We start from the raw sequence: 19879 nt of genomic DNA, 5'->3' as shown, positions 1-19879 counted from the left end.
GTATTAACTGTAAATAATTCTGAAAATTTAATTTATTGTCTGCCATGTATGCCCCCCTTTCTTTCTGCACACTATAATAGGAAAGTAAGGGTTTCAACTCTTTCCTGCCAGAAATACCCTCTTCACATTTGTCTTCCAAGTATTAACAACTGTTTGATATTTCAGGAATACTCATCATTCGCTCCCATCCCCAAAATTGTTTTTTGCCACAATACATCTTTAAAAATGACTTTTCCATTTCTTTTAAAATTGTAAAATTACCGTTTTACACCCCCTTTAATTCTTAAAGAAACACAATGTAACTGAGTACTGCTATATGATTTTTTTTCCAAAATGTAAGGGTTATACCTACATAGTGGGTACAAGTACCCACAACATGGTTTGTGGTCTTTGGCAACCTGTAGCAATTTTGACTGATTTAGCAGACTGTGTTCCAAGTAACAAGACAAATGACCACATGAGGGTACTAATTCACACTTCTAACTGAAGCAGGGTCAATAATCAGAGCTTATTTCAGGTATTAAGCACAGGGCATCACTCTACAAAAAGAAGTTTCTTACTGTGTTTACAAAAAGATTTTTAAAATTGTTATTGTTAAGGACTATTTTAACTGAACACTCTTATGCCAACTAAATAATCCCTTGAGGCCAACAGTGCCATTACAAGAATAGCGCAGCACTGGCTTTGTTTTCTTTCGACATCATTGCCACGTGATTTTCTCATTCTCTTAATTCTGATCAGAACCTCTCCCTTTTTCTCAGGTATTGCAAACCAACAGTAACATTCGCTATACAGTCTAATCATGTTTTTCTCTTTAGAAACACAGCAACTTTCCAGTTAAAAAGAGATGGAATGTGATAATTGGGCAACAATAAGACATGTAAAGCCAGGCATTTCAAACTCAATCAAGAAATCATTTGATGCCCATCCCAACCCACATGTACATAGTTGTTATCAGACCTGAATATCTGTAGCTGGATTCCAGTCGATATCATACAGGATCAAATGAGATGCTCCAACCAGATTCAGTCCTACTCCACCAGCCTTTGAACTCAGCAAAAAGATAAAAGCTGGACTGAATTTACTATTAAAAGTATCAACAATCTGTTGTCTCTGGGAGACAGGAGTATGTCCATCAAGTCTAGTGTAAGAGTATCCATAACGTTTGCAAGTCTCTTGTAATATGTTTAATGTCTGAGTGTAATTGGATACCAGTACAACTCTGTCAAACAGTAAAACAAAGTTATTTTATCATCTTAGACCTTGGTAAAGTTAAAGTCCAATAACAAATTACTGAAGACATCTAAGAAAATAAAATTACAAGTCAAGCAAAAATTACACATCAACCTGAGGTTACTCATATTTCCTAAGAAATAAAACATTTCCTATTAATTTGAAGCACATACTAGATTTCGATGCATTATCGCTACTGTTAAGCATTCAAATGTTAAATAATGGATGTTTTCCTTCGCAACAGAATTTGGCTTAATGCACAGATTGCAGGGATCCAGAACCAACCACAAAGATAAAAATCTCTATTTATACAAAAGAGCTGTTGTTAAGGCAGCATTTGCAGAGGGTTTTGTAGCAGCTAATAAATATTTGTAGCAGCTAATAAATAATATATATATGACTCTGCTTACTGAAAAAGATACTGTGGGCTTCTATCGACAACCTCGGAAAATTCTAATAAACAAAATCATGAAAGTCAAATAGGAAAGCAGTGACTCTTTCCTACATTTTATGACTGAAAAGAACTGGGATGAAGGATAGTGAAAGATATCACAAACAATATAGTCTGGATTTTTGTTGTTATTTTTTAAAGCAAAACCAGTCTGATCCCTTACACTAATGACCCATACTATGTTGGTGCTTTTTCTCTGAAATTTTGACTAAATAAGTTTCCGAGATCTGCAAATCTAGAATTTCTATCCTCCCAGATATTGAGGATGATTCTACTGAGTGGACAAAGCAAGTTCTTTTGAATTTAAGCCATAAATAAAATAATAAGGGCAGTTAGGGCATTTTCTGCCAGATCTTGCTGGGAGGTCTTTTATATTCTAAACTAAATGTAACAAATTTCATGAAACGTGCTCCACTTTTTTAAATAATTTTGATTAAAAACAAGTACTGAAGAACTAGACAAACAATTTCATGGAAAACCTGATAAATTAACATTTTAAAGTTGTTTTAAAGTATTTTTATTATTACACTTTACAACTGAATTACATCCAAGACTTGTTTGTAAAGACTTCACAAGACTGATTTTTTTTGTCAATCAACACCAAATTCACACCTTTGTTTTCATTCAAAAATAGAATATAAACTTCAGAAGAGGACTGGAATTGAGTCTGTATATTGCAAAAACTATTTAGTACTAATGAGAGCAGAGAAACGAAAAAGAAACATGAACAGCACTGAATTAAAGCAACAAAACTTTTAAAGGTGTAAAATAATGCCTCAACACCAGCTGTAACTCAGCAGCTCCTATAGCACTGATACAGGAAGAGGTGTTTTTCCTGATACCCCTGTTTCTTTTGACCTACAAGAAATAAGGCCAGTACATTTAGATATTTATCTGTCATTGGTTTCAATGGATGTTAGGCATATAAACTCCAACAATGGGCTCAGCTTTCTGATTTGTAAAAAGAGAGCATCTTCAAATTCCGTTACATCAGTGCCAAGAGATCTGCTGTTACTTCCCACTACTGAATTACAGCATGTCCTATTCAAGCATCAATTTAAATAAAAGTTAAAAGCTAAATACTTTTGGAATAGCTGGGCTTTAAGGCATGAGTCCATAAAAAAGTTATCATGGGACACAAGGTCATGTGAGATTTCCGTGAATCAGCAATTGCACAGTAACTAACCGTGTGCATCCTATTACCCCATGATAAACAGAGGTTTTCCTACATGTCAGTGGCATTTACCACAGGCGAAAAAAGTAGTTGCTGTGCAAGTTCATCTGTTGAGACTGGTTAACCCTGAACAGAAAAGGCAGCAAGCACTGAGCAGTTAAATGTGATTAAAGAGGAAATAACTTATAATGTAGTAATTAAAAATATTTTCATGAAATTTAAATTATTTTATACATTAATACATGTCCTCAAGGAGATACAAAGCATTGGAAAGTCTCTGCAAGTAAAGATAATATGTCATAGTACAGGGACTGTAGCAAACTATCTTACTTGCTGGAACTTGGTATGAAAAATACAAGTATCTTTATCTGGAAAAAAATATGAAGAGCATCTTTGAAAATTATGTCAGCTGCAAATCCTAGTTTAGTAATTTAACAAGGAAGAGCCAGAAGTACAATGCCTAAATATGCTTGGCACCTCTGCAAACAGTTGCAATGGCTTTACTTTGAATATTACATCCCCATGCATTTGAAAAGCAAAACAATATCCAGAAGGTCACTCCCATTACTACCCTTTTACCTTGCTTTCACACTTGCCTTTCAGAAGAGTTGAGCTCATGGATTGCTGCTAACAACTTCACCAGCACCTGCAATTTTCCTGAATCAGTTTCAGAGAAAGTGTCCGAAGTATAATCTTGCGGAAAGACATCTATTAGACCTTCGTAGAGGCTAGACTCATCACGTTCATCAGACACAGGATCACAGCTTTTCTCCTATTGAAAATAAAAGGATTCAAGTTCCATGTTTTGGGTTTTTTTAAACTTTGCTATATTTTTATTACAAAGACAAAAGGAGGCATCAAAAGCTGCCACAAAGTAGTGTATCATGTGAGCACAACTCCTGATAACGGATTGAAAACACAGTTTTAAAATACTGATAGTGTTTATTTTGGTATACACCCTCTAATCTAAGATATTGTTTGCAGCTGAGTAGAAAGTTGAAATACTTAAAACTTAAAAATGTGTTTTACTTCTAATTCTCTACTTAAACAACCACACAGATGTACCCCCACAGCAAAGCCATATCTAAAACTTGGGGCAGGGGGGTAGCAATCAATATTCTTTATTCTTTCTAAATCCCATAATAACCTTATTATGGAACTTTCCAGTCACTGACTTTTTTTAGGAAGATGCTGTCATTAAGATTCAGTTATGCAACTGGAAATGAAGAAAAGCTATCAAGTAAAAACAATAAAATAGAAGAAATACAGGTGGTATTTTGCTGTAATTTGACAATCAATGTTTCACAGGGAGGAAAAAGCCAAACTACTCAAATGCCAAAACCACAATGGCAATAAATGACTTGCACATATAGACCTTTTCATCCCTATAGTTTCTAAAGGCTTACACTTTCACATATGAAAAATGTCTAATGCTTATAATATGAAGTAAAGGCAATGAACTTTACTTGGCAGTGTTGAAAGTTACAGGGAGGTCTGTGCTGTGGACATTCCTACAAAGTCATGAAGTACGTCTTTTAAGAAAGATTTACATTTCCACCCACCTTATTTGGACTTTGACTAGTGGCCATAGAAGTTAGCATTATCAAGTTCTACCACATTATTTACCTATAGGAATGAGAACATTTCTACAGAAATTACAAGGTGTACAGTGTGAAAGTGTCCCAGGAGAAGTGGAAATGGAGACATCTAGTGCCACTGACATCTTGAGCCTGCAGCTCCCAGTGTCACTGAGCTTGAGAGTGTGAAATTATCATGTGGACAGGGAGGTTTCAGAGGAACTAGCAGACAGAGTACACAGAGTAATCTCTAGCCAACAGTGTTCTTTGTAAAATTCACATATATATATATGTATTTTTACAAATATTCAGAGACGAGATTAAGAGTGAAAATACATGAAGAACAGGAAAATACCACAAGGCAGTAGGAAACTGGTGAGATACCTTCCCTGAGTACATTCAAATTTCCTAACATTTATGTTTTTGAAAGCAAGTTGTAAAGCAAGTTGTATGTGAGAAGAGAGTATGGAAATGACCTTAAGTAACATGCACATTGACCATAACATAGTTTTAGGGACCTTTGCCTGCTGCAATGACTAATTGCAGGCACCACCCCCATGCAAATAGATACCTTTATAGCTTTAAATAGAAGACACGGATGATTGCAAAGTTTTTTCAAAGCTCCTATACATATTAGGTGAGGACTGTTTTCTAGCCTGCCTTGCAGACAGGACCTAATAACTCGAGAACTAAGCAGTTTTTGATACAATTCAAGTTGCAGTGCTGTTGGTCGGCAGAAGATTATGCTCTCCTTTTTGGGGGGCAGAAATTTGTTTATAATCTCCTGTGTTCTCCTTAGAATAAAGAGTCCAGTGAGGCGTGTGAGTTCTGCTGCTCTTTTTTCTCCTAATTCTTTTTCCTCCTAAAAGAACAAAGCACAAAATTAATTATAATTTTGCATTTCATCACAGTAATTTTCTATATGATTTTAATTAGGTATTTAAATAACATTTTAAAAGTATGATACCACTTTCTGACATGGGACTGTAATGACCAATTCTTCTCCAATTAGTACCACTGCATTAGCTTAGTTCTAGGTCTGGTTTCTAAAGTCTTAAACAAAGGAAGATAATGTCCCAGAAGACATCCAAGGCTCGAATTATATTCTAGAATTTCTGGAGATGCAATAAAATCATGCAGAATTTGCAATGCTGTGGAGAAACTAAGAATGAATAAAGTATCATCACATGGTAATGCGCATGGCATTTTTGGGAATGCAAAGTGTTGGAGAACAATTTTTGCCTGCTAATTAATAGGCAGCTGAAATGACATGATCTCAACAGGCATGTATTCCTCCTGCTTCCTCTGGAGAACAAGTGAATTTATTTCAAATAGGAAAGTGAAAAGCTTTTGCTACTATTAGTAGTCCTGAGCTTCATTTTACTCCACAGAAAGCAAATTTCACAGTGCTGTCTATGAATTTTCTTCTATAACTGTATTTTTTTTTAATAATATACCTTTGTTGCTGAAGGTTCTCTAGATCTGACAATTGGTTCCTCATATATCTTTCTATATGTGGATAAAGAACCAAGTATTCCTGGATTCACAAACTCTATTAATGCATAAAATTCTTGCAAGTCATTTTGGATTGGAGTACCTGGATAGAGAAAAACAAAAATTCTGCATCTGGTAACTTTTTCTTGAAACTGATAGAACTACAATCATTGAAGGCAGGGTTTAATATTGAGAATGCATCTTGAAAACAGAGGTTTTGTTTCAATGTGAATTACTCAGAGTTCTGAATTAATCTCAAACTTTATCATGATTAATAAGCTAATTAAGACCTCCTAACTAAACAGACTGCACATCTAATTGTTTTGACAAAGGGATTAAAAAAGTTAAGTTCTAAATCAATTTTATTAAATAACTACAAAGGAAAACAATGACTATATGCAGAGTCCTGATTCCTTTACAGAAGTTCCCAGGCTCCTTGCCTGCCCCTGAAGATGGACAAATTATACATTTATTTAAAAAAAATGGAAATAATCTGTTTTTAGAAGACCCAAAATTTGTCCCTTTAATACACATTGCCAAAATTTATACTGTGCTCCTGCCATACTTACAATAAATATCTGTTTTCTTTACCCCAACCTAGCACTATTGACATAGTGAAATATTAAAAGTAATTATAGATACTAACCAGTAAGGATAATCCTCCTATCACAAGACAGACTAGTGAGGGCTGTAGTTGTCTTAATAGAGCTATTCTTCAGACGATGTCCTTCATCACAGATTAGGAGGTTAAATTCTATAGCCTGAATTTGATCCAAAGATCGCAGTAGCATCTCATAACTGATTATCATAACTGAATAAAGTGGAGAACCAATGAATTCCTCTACCTTGTGGTCCTGCAGGCATAAAGGAAAATATATCATACAACTATTTCTTTGGAGATCACTCATCATACTCCTTAAACATCCAGTGTCTACAGAAATTTCTTCTAGCATGACACAAGACATTTACTATCTCCTTCATGAGTTTGGGTTATTGATTCTTTCCTAATTTGCAAAGGAAATATGGGATCTGATACAGCAATTTAGAGTTTTACCACCTCATTAAAAGAAAATGTATTATTCTTTTAGGCCTTCAAATCCTCTGAGACACATTACTGTGAAGGTGAAAAGCACAGGCTCCCTGTAACAGCTTCCCAGTCCTGGCATTTAGGTAAGCTTCAAATGAATAATTAAAGCCAAGATAACGAAGAAGCATAAGTAGCTGCCTGTACGTTCACTTTGGGATCTCAAGCTGCAAGGTGCAGTAATGGGGTCCAGTAGGAAGTTACCACATTCTACCAAAATTCCCCTTGTAGTTTTGAATTGAATATGATATTATTGAATATGATATTATATGAATATTATTGAACCTATTGAATGGGTTTTAGGTTTTAGATTTTAGAAGAGCAAACTTCAGCTCACTCAGAGCTCAGCTGAGAGGGATTCCATGGGAAGCTTCCATGGACGATAAAGGAGCTAGTGAGTGCTGGGAGTTTTTCAAGAATACTCTCCTGGAAGCACAAAACCAGTTCATCCCCTTTAAAGGTAAGGGACATAGGTGGAGCAAGAGACCCCCTTGTCTTAACAGCAAGCTTCTGAATCTGCTCAAAACCAAGAGAGAAACATATCAGACGTGGAAAAGCAGATGAATACCCGTTGAGAACTACAAGGTCATTGCCAGGGCATGCAGAAATGCAGTTAGAAAAGAAAAAGCTCAGCTCTGATTAAAATCGGCCAGAGATGTCAAAAACTACAAGAAAGGGTTCTTCAGGTACATAAACAGCAAGCAGAAACAGAAGGAAAATATCAGCCCGCTGTTAAATAGGAGAGGTCAATTATTCACCAACAATGCTGAAAAGGCAGAGGTTCTCAACACTTTCTTCACTGCTATCTTTACAAGCACTGTTGGGCCCCAGGCCTTGGGAACAAAAATCCAGGTTGATGCAAACACAGACTCACCATCAGTGAAGGAAGAGTTGGTATGTGAACTATTACAGGAGCTTGACCCCTATAATTCAATGGGCCCTGATGTTATCCACCCAAGCTGGCTGATGTCACTGCAAGGCCGCTCTCCACAATCTTTGAGAAGTCGTGGAGATCGGGGGATGTCCCACAAGGCTGGAAGAAGGCTAATGTCACCCCCATATACAAGAAGGGCTTAAAGGAGGATCCAGGAAATTATAGGCCCATTAGTCTTACTTCAGTCCCTGGGAAAGTTATGGAACAAATCTTCCTGGGGAATATCACAAGTCAAATGAAGCACGTGGTTGGGAAAAGCCAGCACGGATTCATCAAGGGCAAATCGTGCCTGACAAACCTGATTACCCTCTACGACAAAGTAACCTCCTCGGTTGATGTCAAGCAACCGGTGGACATTGTCTACCTGGATTTCTCCAAGGCTTTCGATATGGTTTCCCACAGCCTCCTCCTGGAGAAACTGATGTCTTACACTCTAGACAAGTGGTCTGTGCGGTGGGTGGGGAACTGGCTGACAGGCAGCACCCAGAGGGTGGTGGTAAATAGCTCCTTTTCAAACTGATAACCTGTCACAAGTAGGGTCCCCCAGGGATCAATATTGGGCCCAATGCTGTTTATTATCTTCATAAGTGATCTGGATGATGGGATCAAGTCTAGCCTGATGAAGTTTGCTGATGATACATCAAACTGAGTGGGAAAGTGGACACTTCGGAAGGGAGAGCCACCCAGCAGGAAGACCTGGATAGGCTGGAAGAGTGGGCTAACAAGAACCTTATGAAGTCCAACAAGGACAAGTACACCTGGGAAAATATAATCCAGGAGTGCAGCACAGCCGGGGAGCAGCTCTGCGGAAAGGGACCTGGGGATCCTGGTGGACAACAAGCTCAATATGAGTGAACAGTGTGCTGCTGCAGCAAAGAAAGCCAGCAGGATGCTGGGTTGCATCAACAAGGGCATCACCAGCAGAGATAAAGAAGTCATTATCCCACTCTACTCAGCACTTGTCAGGCCACACCTGGAATACTGTGTTCAGTTTTGGTCCCTGCTATGCAAAAAAGGTGTGGACAGGCTGGAGAGAGTCCAGAAAAGGGCCACAGAGATGATCAAAGGACTGGGAAGCCTGCCATATGACGAAAGGCTGAGAGAACTGGGTTTGTTCAGCCTTGAGAAAAGAAGGCTTAGGGGAGACCTTATCACCATGTTCCAGGATTTAAAGGGTGGCTACAAAGAAGATGGAGACTCCCTTTTTACAAGCAGTCACATGGAAAAGGCTTACTCCCGGGAGATTACGACTGGACACAAGGGGAAAATTTTTCACAATGAGAACAATCAGCCATTGGAATAATCTCCCCATGGAAGCGGTGGATTCCCCAACATTGGACACTTTTAAGATTCAGCTGGACAGGGTGCTGAGCCATCTTGTCTAGACCGTGCTTTTGCCAAGAAAGGTTGGACCAGATGATCCTTGAGGTCCGTCCAACCTGGTATTCTACAATTCTATGATGATTCTATGATTAACTTTGTTACAAGCCCTTAACATTGATGGGTTGGCCAACAGGTAAGGACAGCCTGGGACTCAGAAAACAGAGCCCATAACCAGCCCCAGAAAACATGCCTATCTACTGGCAAATAAATGCAATTGATTTCTAAACCCTGTATTACTAGTCAGAAAATGCCTGTGAGTCCCTCCACTCTTATATACTCTTCAAACCCTTTTCCTTCAATAGACATCAAGACTTTTGATGTCTATTGAAGGAAATAGACACACTAAATAAAAAGTCACTGTAATGTGACAGGGAGCTTCTTCCAAAAGACTTTCCTAGATATAGTTATATTTCTGTGCAGACTTGAGAATGTACTAGGATTGCTTACCTGTCTTTCAATTATGTGTAAAAATGGAAAAACCTACTGTGAGCATGCCCCTCACCTTTCTGCTTGGCTCCAGACACTAATTCCCTGCACGGTCTTTCCTATTTCCTAATGGTGTTCACTAACTAAGCAGGCTACGGGTGCAGCTGACAAGCTGAAGGACCTCTTTAATTGTGAAAGCAAATCAAGCTAGAGCCTCAGAAGGTATTTTTATTTTCAAACAAGATCAGTTACCAAACACAGACAACTCAGTCTGGAGCCAGATGGTGTAATATACTGTAAAAGCAGCACCACTTAATTATCACAATCTTTAGAGCCCCCTGGCAGGTGATTCAGATGAATCTATGGGCCAAATCTGGTGCATTAATCTCATAAAGTACCTTGTGGTAGACCAGTCCCCACACACTGCTCACGAAGAGGTGCAGCACGCATAGGAGGAAGCAAGGAGTAGTGAGGAGCAGGTAACAAGGGCATGCACTGATTTCCCCAGGTGTTTGGATTGGACCTGAGCATATCTGTTGTTTCCAGGACTGTAGTTAACTGCCTGTTTTCTGGCCAGTATTTTTACTGGCATTTTCAGAACAGGAGCAGAAATTTTCCCAACACAGGAACAGAGACACAGAGGAGCCCTGTAGGCAACACCCAATGTTGTTCCTGCCCAGTATTCAGGCTCCACACTGCAGCCCTGAAGACAGAGGCAATGCCTCTCTGACCTTCTCTTCGGACAGCATCAGAAGATGCCCAGGGTTCAGAAACCATTTTGTTTCCCTACACTTTCAGGCTGTGAGCTGAGACTACAGGGAAAGTGCTGAGGCGCTCGGGAACTGCCTCCAATGTCCCTACCCTGGTAAATCATCAACTCTTCCTGACTGTTTGAACCCTTATAATAAATACATCGGGACTCTCCTCCTTTTTCTTCAAGCCCCCTGCAGCCAAATATAATATATTCCCTGCTGTATATAACAACAGCAGTGAATGATGGACTAAAAATTAAAATAAATTTACAAGCTAATTTCAAGTAATTAATTTATCCTCTTAACTGGCTGCAAGATATGTATGTATTACAGCCTCCATTTTCACGATTACCCAAAGTGACTTGACAGGTTTAAGCAAGTTGCCTGGAGCCACATATGGAGCAAATGTCAATCAGTATTAGAGCTCCATAATGTCCCAGACTTACTCTTTGAACAGACCTTTCTTTGCACTAGTCCAAATCCAATGTAGCTGGTGAAGTGTAAATTAAAAAATGCTGAATCATGAAGCAATGTAAACCTTTAATTAATTAATTCTCCAGATATTTTGACTTAAAAACCAAACCAAAACAACTCCAGTAGAAGAGATACTCTGCAAACAGATAAAGGAGTTATTCTCTCAAACAGGTCTCAGATGCTGATAATATGGATTAACAAGACCTAAATGCAACCTTTGTGGGGACGCCTTCATTTTAAAAGCCATGTCTTCTACATAACATTTGCATTTTAACAGAAGTAAACTGTAATCACATTTTAAAAGCAGATAATGTCCTGGTTTTTTGAAGAGTCTGTTACTGAAGGGTTAGGATCAGTTCATGGTGTTTCAGCATGAAAGTGAGGAAAACATGCCTAACACATTTTAAAAAGTCTGCCAGTTCTTTGAATGTATTCCTTACAGGCAAGAATAGAAAAAACCTTTGAGACAAGCTCTTCCTTTTAAGTTATACTGGAGAAATAACAGTATGGTAATTGCTGTTTTTCCAGAGAAGATAGACAGTAAATTATTTTGAAATACTCATTATACCCCAGGCAAGTCATATTGTGTCTTCCTTTTGCATGACAATGTATTCCTTGCTATTTGGGAACACAATCTTAAAAGCCGCTGAGTGTCCTCGATCCAAATGGCTCCAATGAGAGGAGTAAGAATATTAAAGTCATTTAAATGAAAAGAAAATGAAAGCTACTGTCATTTTGGGTCACAGTAACTGTCAGCAAATTCAGGTTATCTCCTCCCAACATTATTCATAAAAACTGCAAGAAAACGATCAATTATTTCTAACTACCTTTTCAGGTAAAAATGTTGCCATATTATATTTTGCCTTGTATCCACTTCTTTTAGAAACTTCCATATTTCTCAACCTAACCTATATTACATTACAGTTCCTGACAAGTCAGTTTGCTCATTTCCACATCTTGAAACAAGTTACTAAGAAAAGTAAATGATGCAAAGAGCACCTATTACATGTGGATTGTTCTCAGTGGAAGATGAGTATGTTCAATAATTTCAAGGGTTTCACAATAATGAGTGGAATTCAAAGAAATAATTACTGTTACAAAATTTTGGATGCTCTTGTCCTGGTTTTGGCTGGGATAGAGTTAATTTTCTTCCTAGTAGCTGGTATAGTGCTGTGTTTTGGATTCAGTATGAGAAGAAGGTTGATAACACACTGATGTTTTCAGTTGTTGCTAAGTAATGTTTATACTAAGTCAAGGATTTTTCAGCTTCTCATACCCAGCCAGCAAGAAGGCTGGAGGGGCACAAGAAGCTGGGAGGGGACACAGCCAGGGCAGCTGACCCAAACTGGCCAGAGGGGTATTCCATACCATGTGAGGTCATGCCCAATATATAAACTGGGGGGAGTTGGCTGGGAGGGGTGGATCACTGTTCAGGGACTGACTGGGCATCGGTCGGCAAGTGGTGAGCAATTGCATTGTGCATCACTTGTTTTGTATATTCTAATTCTTTTCATATTATTATTGTCATATTATTATTATCATTGTCATTATTTTCTTCCTTTTCTGTCCTATTAAACTGTCTTTATCTCAACGCATGAGGTTTTGGGGTTTGTTTTTTTTTTCAATTCTCTCCCCCATCCCACTGGGTGTGGGGATTGAGTGAGCGGCTGTGTGGTGCTTAGTTGCCAGCTGCCGTTAAACCACAACAGCTCTATAAAAGAGTTTAAAAACAGTTTGAAAATTTCCATTTCATGTGAAATATTCACTCTTCCATACAGACAATAAGGATAATGTGAGAAACTAAAAGCAAATTTGATTGATGTAAGAATCACATTATCTTTAAAATGAAGTACCATTTGTTTCTTCAATCTACTTGTATGGAACTATTAGATTAAAAAATAAATTTGGAAAATAAATATCTTTGTTGCAAGCACCAATGCAGATACTATAAGTTCTCCACTTTCTCCCACTGGCACAATTCAAATATATAGGACCAAGGAAAAAAGTAGGGGTATAGCAGACTGCTGAATGTAGATATAGAAACCACCGTTTGCTAAACAACTTTTCTTTCTTTTCTGCTATGAATGCCCACTCCATATGGACATGGGGACCAGAAGTTTTAGGAAAAGAAATACTGGATGGTAACTTATTAAAAAACAGAGCTTGAATCTGAAAGCTTCAGAAACATTAACAAAGGCATGAACAAGTCTCCTGTTCACAGTTTCATAAATGCTGGTCCTGAGGGGACCCAACCCTCTGACTGACATATTGAGCCATGCTTAATGGGAAAAATTTACACGGCAAGAAAGCCTTACTGGATAACCAGAGCAAGATGTGGCTCTCCTCCAGAGAAAGCCCTCAGTCAGTGATGCTACAGTGATGCTACGGCCAGGTGCTTTCCTGCCTGATGTGGTCAATAAAGGTCTCTGAAGCACAGTCTGTGCTAGAACTTTTAGTCTTTGCATAAAGGATGGAGAGAGTTTTGTGTTTCAGAAATAAAGGCAAGACCCTAAAGGTATATCAAGGAGATTAAAAGATTAAATACTTCATCAGCACATGGGATTCATCCAGGCACTACAGGAACTTGGGAGTGTCATTACCAGTGGGAACAGCTCCGCTATAGGAGGGGACGGGGATCAGCATCATCCTGCTTCTTGATTAAGATTTGTACTTGTCTGCATTCTTCTAGAGACAAGAGATATTCACATTATCTAACACTGAGACTCTAGGCTTCTATCTCATGAGACTTTAAATCAGCCCCACAGAAACCTAATTCTTGACAGTGACAGTAAAGGGAATAACCTTCTGAAGTAACCTGAACCAGATAGCCAAAACAAAGAGGAAAAAGTTTTCAGTACAGAACAAAAGCAACTACCACAGAAATGGAGTACAAGTCAGTCAAGGTAGATGCTCTGGTACATAAAGCAGGGAAGGTGTGCACTTTGATAGACAACAGAAAGCTGTTCCTTAAACCAAAGAGACACATGGAGGAGCATGTCACCTTTTACATCTTCAAAGGTGAAGCCTGAGGAAAGATAAGACAGACATATTCTACACAGGCAGGTAAGCTTGAGTTATGACCTGGTTACTGACAGCTAAATGCTCATATGGGCAATTACCTGAAGGAGAAATAAAGTATTACAAATAAATATTAATAGAGAATTACTAGTTTTGGTCTCTGGTTTTAAAAAAAAAGAGGAAAAAAAAATCACAAGTCCTATATTCTGAGCCAAGTATGACCTAATCCCCTTTTGGAAATAAATCTTACCTGATCAACTGTAAAGACTTTGATCCTTTCGCTTCCCAACCACTTCTGAAATTCTTTTTTCCAGTTTTTTACCAGACTCCCAGGGGTGACAATTAGTGCTCGCTTTAGTACAGGTTTGCATCCATAGACCCCTTGACGCAGAAGAGTCCAGACAAGTGCAATGCATTGCAATGTTTTTCCTAAGCCCATTTCATCAGCAAGAATAGCTCCAAATCTGCCACTAACTCTGTAAGATATAATTAGGCAGTGGTAACATTTTAAAAGACATAGCTATAGTTATTTACAACTGGTTTAGGGAATTGCTTCTTGTGGTTGTTTTCTGAAGTATAAAGAACCTATTTACGCTTATTATGCTTATTATGCTCTACTGTATGTTTTCATTTGGCTATACCAATAGACCTTAGAGTGAAACTCCTCATTTTCTAGATTAATGCATTAGTCCTCCAAAACCAAATAGTTTAAATCTTCTTATAGAATTAAAAATATTATCTAATACTTTTAAAACTTGTGTATATCTTAAGGAATCTATGACTTGAGAAAACACTTTTGAAAATAGTACTGTATTTTTTCAACAGGTTGGTATAACAGCTTCTTTATTCAAAATGCCTGGATTATAAATAATATGAATAATCATGAGTAATATGAATTATAAATCCCAGAAAGCAGTGTGCTTTAGCATGGGTTAGATGGTATCTGTGTTTACAAGACTTGGTATTTGCAGTAGAACTTTTGGTGCACTAGCTTCTCATCTCATCTGGCAAAGTCACAGCAAGCATAATGTTACACACAGGTCAGAAAAAACTTATGCAACCTTTACTTGGGGAAAATTACTAATATGAATTCATTGAACAGTTGCTCAAATCTTCCCATTCAAATTGCCTAATTTTGAACATGGGCATGAAAATATTACAGGCATTGAAAGCCAAAAGGATAATTATTTTCTTACCTCATTCCCATTACACATTCATACAGAAATATAATTCCTTCTTTCTGATGTGGTCGGAGGTTATTTGCAATGTAAGGGTCCACAACTACATCCACCATAGGTAAACCAGCCTTATTGAACATCCACTGATGACTTGCATTTGGTTTTGGCATAACTAGAGAATCTTGAAGTTCAAAATACATGCAAGCATTGCACAAAAATGTTATTTTTAGTCTGTTACCAAAGGGTATTATTTCTCTAACTCAGCTACAGAATAAAGTCAATAATCTAATGACTGCTAAAAATACTGTTTAATATATTGACCATTCTCAGACAGAAAATGCATTTACCAACAGAGCATCTAGATAGCCTTCAAAAGAAAGATCCTTTTATGGAGATTTCCGAGATTGTTTGCACTTTTCTCAAATGTAAAGGTGACAAACTGAGAAATCTGAGTATTTCTTTATGATGAGGTAAAACTGCCTACATAATAAATGTTGCATGATGACTTTGAATGCATAGAGTTAAACCAGAAGAAGTTCTAAAAGGCTTCTTAAAGGAAAGTTTAAGAAAAAGAACATAAACAATGACCTACATAAAGTCTAGACACTACATTTCAAGGGGATATTATTGTAGCTGCCCAGAAAGGCTTCTCTGCCTGAGAAACAGAGATAAAAAGACAACGATTTGTTTAAAAAAAGGGAAGGACTGAGAGTGAGCTGACAAAGGCTGCCACAGTGCATGAATAAAAGAAGTTGACAGGTTTGAAGACATACAGAGGCAAAGAGAGCATGAAGTATTGGGATATATCCTTTGGCTACATCTAAATAACAGTTTTGCTTGCCATAATTTGTTTACAAACTCTAACGTCATAATTTTGCTAGACAATGTCCATACTGGGTTGCTTATATTGATGCTACACATCTGCACTGAAAAGTTGTATTGTCAGAGGACAGAATGAGAAAGCAATTTATAGCTGCTGGTATTTTTATGTCACTGGAGTAGATCTATATTGATAATTTATTCATGGGAATAGGTTGGTTGACAGCTTGTATCATTCAGGGAGATTTTGTTTCCTACTGACAAAGGGCTGAGTTCTGATAAATTATATCAAATTGCATGCCTGTATATATAAAAGCCAGTGGTGACAAAAAAAGATAACTTTTCTGACAAAATTTTGCAGCCTCAGAGATGGGGAAGAAACAAGGCTTAGATGAGCAATGGACTAAAACCTTAGAAATCATACTTGGAAGACATGGCTCTACATCTTTGTCACTGTGCTGTTCTGCTGAGCACAAGGATAAATGGCTTTCCATTTTGAAGAAGCTGCATTTTAATTATCTACTGGCATAGGCCTCAACATGAAAACCTCAGAATGCTCCAGTACCAAGGTGTCCTGGTTTCGGCTGGGATAGAGTTAATTTTCTTTCTAGTAGCTGGTACAGTGCTATGTTTTTGAGTTAGGTATGAGAAGAATGTTGATAACACACTGATGTTTTCAGTTGTTGCTAAGTAATGTTTATACTAAGTCAAGGATTTTTCAGCTTCTCATACCCAGCCAGCAAGAAGGCTGGAGGGGCACAAGAAGTTCGGAGGGGACACAGCCAGGGCAGCTGACCCAAACTGGCCAGAGGGGTATTCCATACCATGTGACATCATGCCCAGTATATAAACTGGGGGGAGTGGGGGCAGGGGGATCACCGCTGGGACACTAACTGGGTGTCAATTGGCAGGTGGTGAGCAATTGCATAGTGCATCACTTGTATATTCCAATCCTTTTATTATTACTATTGTCATTTTATTAGTGTTATCATTATTAGTTTCTTCTTTTCTGTTCTATTAAACCGATCTTATCTCAACCCACAAGTTTTACTTCTTTTCCTGATTTTCTCCCCCATCCCACTGGGTGTTGGGGGAAGTGAGTGAGCGGCTGCGTGGTGTTTAGTTGGTGGCTGGGGTTAAACCACAACACAAGGTCCTGGTCTAGGAAAGTATCTCCATTACTTCTGAAAGAGCTTATGCAACAAGGTGTTTATTTAAACTACGTGATTCTCCTGTGTAAGCAACACTAATGACTGACAGTCCAACCTACTGATGTGTTGAGGGCTCTCCATATCAGGCAGTTTAGGGAAATCTCATCGGAGGTACTCAAACTTGCCAGAAGAAAAGTCACAGGAGACAAAGAACTAGAATAAACCATAGCTTTTTGACAGACTAGTGCAAAAACAACAAAGAAGTTAGTTTGAGTGTTGAATATATCGGGTCTTTGACAGATTTTAGGTTAGAAAGATAATGTAGTATCATGCAACCACAGGAAAGAACATCCTTAGGTACAACATAATCAAATTGAATTCAGACCAGAAGATGGTGTTAGTAAGGCTGCTCTTACAAAAGGGCCAACGATATCACTAATTACCACTTGATTGGGATTTCATTGTTTATTTACATAGCAGCCAGGTAGCAGCTTTGAAAAGTCCCATAGTATCAGGATATGAGTTAAGAAGTAGCATGGAGGTAAAACTATGGTAAGAATGTAGAACAAACTTTCATTTTTTTTACATACACATTGCTCTGCTTAATAATATTTCTTTAAATTCATTTTTATCTTCCACCAGAAAGATAAAGCCATCAGCAGAATATAGCTCCTAAATGGTTGGTTATTGACAGACAAAAGAGTACTTCTCATTTCAATAAGCAATGCCACTCCCTGCAGCTATCCTGTTTACAGGATCCCTCTTATACAACTGCTTAAGCAGCCTGTTTCTATGCAGTTTGTGAACTCCCATGGCACTTCAGCACGTGGTACTTCTAGCATTACAACACAAAACTTTTATTCCAAAATAAAATTAGGTTGGGCAGTGTAGTTACACTCACTGGCTGTAAAGGATCAGGCACTGTCAGGAGCAATTCTTTGAATCAGGCTTAACCTCTCTATTACTGATCCTCCACTGTAATTACTGTGCTGCCATATTATGTCAGTGCTTCACTGACCCCAGCAGGAAGCTGGAACTCATCTAGAACTTCTAGCACGTGTCAGACTGTTTCTCTGATCAATAAACTCATTTTTCTTGGCAAAATTCTCAGAAACCACTCTAACTTGTTTTTACAGCCATCTGTAACAACTATGGGGAACTTTATGCAGTGCAGAGTATTCCACTTGGTAGAAACACGCATGATAAAATCCTAACATGGTATTGATAGAAACACTAGGCCTGTATGTCAGAAATACTTCAGTAATACATGGGGAACATGAAAATTTTGGTTACAAATTCAACATTTTTTTAAGAGCCAGAGGATGCTTAAAGAAACTTAAAAATCTGAATCTTACTTGAAGCATTTGGATCGTGGCGAGGTTTGTAGCTTTGAGAATCTTTGAGCATATTCTCTTTAGTATTGGGCTGAGAGACACTTTTGAATGGTTTACAGAATGGTTTCATATTAGTTTGAGAAAAAGCAGTTGGGACTGTGTCATGCGTCCCTATTCCAGCCTGAAAACACCTGCCACTGCTGAAGTCATCTGCTGAAATTACACCCATCACTTCAATTTCTTTTCCTCCAACCATCAGTGTTTGACCTTCATCAAGACTGTCTAGCTCTTTAGATTTATATCCAGTACCTAAAAGAATGTAAAAATTTATCAATTAGGACAACACAGCAAATACTACTTCCTTAACAACAGTACTCATCTGCAGGAAGGAAAAACAAAACTGTGAACAGGTATTTGATTCCTAAGCATTTGAATTGTTACACACAGGAACTCATAAAGCCTTTCCCTCCTTAACACAGATTGAAATTTGAGTGCTAATAATCAGAATTAGATAGTGGAATATGTGAGCAAATATTCAATCATCCTCATCTACAATTGATTCTACTGAATGTCAAATATCCATTTAAGGGAATTGTTAAAAAAACAGCCCCGTGTCATAAAATCTAGCAGCTTGCCTTAGTTTTAAACTTGCTCAAAACTAATGACCATTCTAGGTCCTTTTTCCTTCCTTTCCAACAAGAACACCACTAGCTCCTCTTGCTATTGATCTAAACAGAATAGTCTACTTTTAAAATCATTCTAAATTAGCTTTTTACAATTAAGGATTCAAATGCATCTGAAATCTTTACTTCTACACATGCTCTGGAACATATATGCTCTGATTATTGCCAGGATTTATCAATCAGCTCAATAGTTTGTTCGTTCAAAAACCTACCAGGGAGGTGATGCATTTTCCTATGTCCCCTCAGGGAGTCCATCAGGTGGGCATTCTCAGAGCAGCTACCACGTACCATCAGTCTCATTACAAAATACAGCTACAGCTGCCACTTTCTTTTAAGATAAATGTGTAGGGAAGAGTGGTGGTTCCTTCTTTTAAATAGCATTCTAGTTATTGAAGCTCTCACATAAGAAACAGGAGACATATATAATTTATTTTCTTAACTTAGAGAGGTCAAAGCCACATCTCTACCTCAGAATTAGAATCAGCCATGTTCTTTACCCCAATTGTTGAATTTGTGCCACTTTGGATAAACAGGCTTGGATCCTTAGTTGGGCCAAAAAAATAAAAAGCATGACTGCGTAGACCAGCAGTTAAAGCACTTCCCTGCGAAAGAGGCAAAGCCTCCCAAGGTTTTACACATACTTTATCCAACAAACACTACATATAAAGACTGCTGGGAGCTGTTTGCAAAGCTCATGTCTCCCACTTCTAGGGA

General features: G+C 38.0%; 1 protein-coding gene across 4 annotated transcripts in view; it reads right to left on the bottom strand.

Annotated features, from left to right (window-relative positions):
* RAD54B (RAD54 homolog B) overlaps window positions 1-19879 on the bottom strand; it is a 71489-nt gene that overhangs the window by 6211 nt on the left and 45399 nt on the right. For 3 of the 4 annotated variants that reach the window (XM_030012280.2, XM_030012279.2, XM_030012282.1), the window contains 8 exons: window positions 18504-18791; window positions 15197-15359; window positions 14251-14476; window positions 6576-6783; window positions 5893-6032; window positions 5007-5297; window positions 3455-3630; window positions 961-1222 (listed from right to left, as the gene is read on the bottom strand). In XM_030012280.2, the coding sequence (XP_029868140.1) occupies window positions 961-1222; window positions 3455-3630; window positions 5007-5297; window positions 5893-6032; window positions 6576-6783; window positions 14251-14476; window positions 15197-15359; window positions 18504-18791 (1754 nt within the window). The remainder of the gene's footprint in view (window positions 1-960; window positions 1223-3454; window positions 3631-5006; window positions 5298-5892; window positions 6033-6575; window positions 6784-14250; window positions 14477-15196; window positions 15360-18503; window positions 18792-19879) is intronic. The other variant, XM_030012281.2, reaches the window with a different exon arrangement.

This window comes from Aquila chrysaetos, chromosome 4 (assembly GCF_900496995.4).
Source record: "Aquila chrysaetos chrysaetos chromosome 4, bAquChr1.4, whole genome shotgun sequence".
NCBI classification, from domain to species: domain Eukaryota; kingdom Metazoa; phylum Chordata; class Aves; order Accipitriformes; family Accipitridae; genus Aquila; species Aquila chrysaetos.
The sequence above is the reverse complement of the archived record's forward strand: the minus strand, read 5'-3'. Positions and strand labels throughout refer to the sequence as shown.